Raw genomic sequence first — 3,817 nt, forward strand, 5'->3', positions numbered from 1 at the left:
GCTGACGCGCTCTCTCCGCAGACCCCTTTGCTGATGCAAGTAAGGGTGATGACCTGCTTCCTGCCGGCACTGAGGACTACATCCATATAAGGATCCAGCAGCGGAACGGCAGGAAGACCCTCACCACTGTCCAGGGCATCGCGGATGATTACGATAAAAAGAAACTGGTGAAGGCGTTCAAGAAGGTGGGCTGTGAGGCTGTGTGGGGCCGGGGGGCGGTGGGACACGGGGGGCTGTGGGGCCGGGGTAGCAGTCACAGGTTTTGTCATCCTCAAGGAGCCTTCTTCTTTCCCCAGAAATTTGCCTGCAATGGTACTGTGATCGAGCACCCTGAGTATGGAGAAGTGATTCAGCTGCAGGGCGACCAGCGCAAGAACATCTGCCAGTTCCTCGTCGAGGTAGGGCTTAATTGCTGATCTGAGAGTGAGTGCTGCAATAGGGGGCAGAACTTGACTGCGTGCAAAAGAGCAGCAGAGGGAGGAGACTGCTCCTGCGCTTACTGAAACGTTTGCTGGAGTAACACGTTATTCTGTGAGATTTTGCAGTTGCAGTCTTTGTTTTCATTCCGTGCTTTGGGGCGAGGCAGGAATTTGTCAGTTCTGCAGTGCGGATGGCGTATGGATGTTCACAGAGGTTTGTGTGGTGTGAGGTGCTATAAAGTGCATTTTTTTCTTGCAGATTGGACTGGCCAAAGACGACCAGCTGAAAGTCCATGGGTTTTAAGTGCCCGTGGGCCACTGAAGCTTTATGCAAGAAGATTTCCTTACAATGAGATTCCCATCTGTCCCTTGTCATAAGTTTAAAACCAGTCGGTTTGTGTAATGTAACATTCTTGGGTCCACTGTTCAGTCTGGACTGGTGTAATTCAGTGATGTAATAAACTGACAAGAGCCCATGCTATCTCGTCTTGCTGTCCCTCATTTAACAGAGGTAATTTGGGCCTTTAGCTTCAGGCTGGATAATGCCACAAGTGCCCGGCTGCTCCCCGCTGAGCCCAGAGACTGCCCCCATCTCTGCCCCCCTGGTAGCCCTCTCGTTTCCATGGGCAGTGACCATGGTGGCCCTGCAGCAAGGTGCCGAGCTGTGGCACGGCCAGGGCAGACAGGATCCTCTCTGTAGGCTGTGTCATTCCAGTGGTAGAGGGATCTGGGGAAGCTGAGCAAGAGGAGTGACCCTAAGGCTGGATGTCTGCAATCCTGGCCTGGCAGGTGCTGATGCCACACAAGCCCAAAGAGCGTGGGCTGCTGTACCTGAAGGAACCATCGCCCTGGCTTAAACTTCTGACAAGGGATCAATTTTGGACTAATGTAACAAGTATCGTTGTAAATAGAGCTGCAGAGCTTACGTGTTACTAGCAACTGCTGCCTAATGCCCTGTGAAGTAACAGATTTTTGGTTTCGTTTTTAATGTTTTATGTAATGTATTTAAAGTCTTATTTAAATAAAAATGGTTTTGAAAAGTATTGGCTTGGCGGATTATTCAACTGCGTTTGAAAGCCAAAATGCTTCGTTTCGGAGGCAGTGGCACAGCACTGTGAGAGCTGAAGCCCATGTGCTGCATGGAGCTGCTGTGCTGTGCAGCTGTGAGCCCTGTGCAGCACAGTGTCGAGTGACCCAGCATTGGAAGGGGAACACAGAGCAACTTCAGTGCTGCTCTTCCTCATCCCAGGCTGAAGTTGAAGTAAACAGCCCGTGAGCGGAGGTTGAGTCACTCCCTCGCTGGACTGGACTGCATTAAGCCTTGCACCAGATCTTGTGCCGCTGCTTGCCCATAAGTGGTTTGTGGGGTCAGTGCTGCTGCTGGCCAGGAGCTGTGCTGCTGCTGCAGGGGGGTTCTGTTCCTACAGCCAGGCATCGCGGCAGGCCGGGCTGCGGCTGGAGGTCACCGAAAGTGCAGGAGTGGGACAGTTTTGCAACAGGCCTGGAGATGTGGGTCTGCAAGTGCAACGTGAGCAGGAAGTCCGTGCACTTCCCTCTGTAGCGCTGCAGGCAACTCCGTCCCAACCTGTGGGACCGCTGGGAGCTGCTGGGGGTTGGCAGCCCTCAAAAAGCGTGTTCTGTTCATCTACTTGCTGCTGTGGAAGGCCTTGACTTTCAGCCTGGTTTTCCATGCACTCAGCTCACCTTGCTGCCCTGTACTTCCCTGTGAGACCTTGCTCCCGGAAAGCAGTTTGCTGCAGTAACTGCCTTCCACCCATCAGCAAAGGCACCAACGCTGCTCAGAGCTCCTGCCTGCACTGAGGGACGTTGTATGGCCCCTGTGCTGGGAAGGTGAAGAGGACGGCCCCGCTTCCTCTGCACACGCAGCCGGGGCTGGAGGAGCTGAGCGCTGCCTGCTGCAGGACCAGACATTTACCTGCTGGCTGTGAGGTGTCCGTGCTCTCCCTGCTCCCATGGCTGTGGTGCAGTGGTCTGATGGCACAAGGACACAAGGACGGCCCTGTGCCCGTGGGCACTGCAGCCCCACATCGCAGCCCCACATCGCAGCCCCACAAAGTGAGGGTTGCAGGGAGCAGCTGCTGTGGGCCGGTCACAGCACGGCTCATTTGGCCCAGATTGAGCCATTAAAAGCCCAAAATGACAAAACAATTTGTTTGTTCTTTGTAATAATCGGTCCCAAGAGGGAACCATTGATTGCTGCGGGCAGCGGAGGAGCAGGGCACGCTGCCTCCTGCCCATCCAAAGCCCATTTGTTTGGGGCTTATCTGAGGATCGGTGCCCTCTGCAAACACAGCCAGGGCTGGGGCAGATGTCAACACGTCACCGCTGCATCCTCTATTGAAGGGATGAGGCAAATGTTCCCAAACACTGCGGGATGAGGGTCAATACAAGAGGAACCGTGGCTCTGTCAGACAGCGGCAGCCCCAGCGCTGTCCCTCCGAGCACAGGGGGGGGATGAGCCGCCCCAGGAGCACCGCAGTGTGGGGGTGGTGTGAAGGGAGGTACAGCTCTGTGTCTGTGTGTAATACAGCTCTGCTTCGTAGCCACATGTGGCTGTACGTTCATTCTCTGTGGCTGTACAGTTCGGCTGTGCCTTTCTGTGAACCTTCAAAGGCAGACACAGCACTCTGTGCAGCTGAGCCATGCAACACCCCATTCTATGCAGCACTCTGTCCGTCTCTACAGAAATACTGTGCGTGTCTCTATGTCTGCTGCAGTGTGTAAGCACACACAGACAATGTAGGTACATCTGCACAGATACACACATATCTATGTAGACACACACTTATGTACACACTATACATTATCTGTGTACCCACATCTCTGCCTCTGTGTCCGACTGAGTGAATACACACGTATCCATGGTCCACATACATGTCTGTGCCCAGCATCACGGCGTGGTTTGTGTTGGAAGGGGCCCCAAGGACCCCCGCCCCCACGTCCTGGTGTGGGGCACAGAGCTGTGCTTCGGGCAGCTCGGAGCAGAGCTGGAGTGTGCGTATGTGTGTGTAAAGAGGTGTGTGTATGTACACATATGTGCACGTGTGTTTGGATGGGTGTGTGTGTATGGATGGATGCACAGATGTGCAATATGGATATGTGCACCTACGGGCAGATACATGTGCGCATGTATGCGTGCATATACATGGCTGCACGTGTCTGCGTGTGCACGGCTGCGTGCGTGTGTGTGGGCGGCAGTTTGCATCCATCCCCCGTATCTCCGGGCCCCGAACACCGCAGCGCTCGGAGCCGCCCCGGGGCGGAGCGCAGCGCGGGCGCCTTCAAAAGTGCGACGGAGCGCAGGGAGCGGCGCGGAGCCCCCGGAGCAGCAGCGTGAGGTGAGGAGGGGCGCGCGGAACAGGCGGGAGGGGTGGAGG

At 55.3% G+C, this 3,817-nt stretch overlaps 1 protein-coding gene across 1 annotated transcript in view; it reads left to right on the forward strand.

Annotated features, from left to right (window-relative positions):
• Positions 1–900, forward strand: part of EIF1 (eukaryotic translation initiation factor 1) — a 1,455-nt gene extending 555 nt beyond the window's left edge. The window contains exons 2-4 of the mRNA XM_010724729.1: positions 6–185; positions 297–398; positions 679–900. Coding sequence (XP_010723031.1) covers positions 6–185; positions 297–398; positions 679–723 — 327 coding nt within the window. The 3' untranslated portion in view covers positions 724–900. The remainder of the gene's footprint in view (positions 1–5; positions 186–296; positions 399–678) is intronic.
• The last annotated feature ends 2,917 nt before the right edge of the window (positions 901–3,817 follow it).

The sequence above is a fragment of the Meleagris gallopavo genome, chromosome 29, assembly GCF_000146605.3.
Source record: "Meleagris gallopavo isolate NT-WF06-2002-E0010 breed Aviagen turkey brand Nicholas breeding stock chromosome 29, Turkey_5.1, whole genome shotgun sequence".
Classification (NCBI taxonomy): Eukaryota; Metazoa; Chordata; class Aves; order Galliformes; family Phasianidae; genus Meleagris; species Meleagris gallopavo.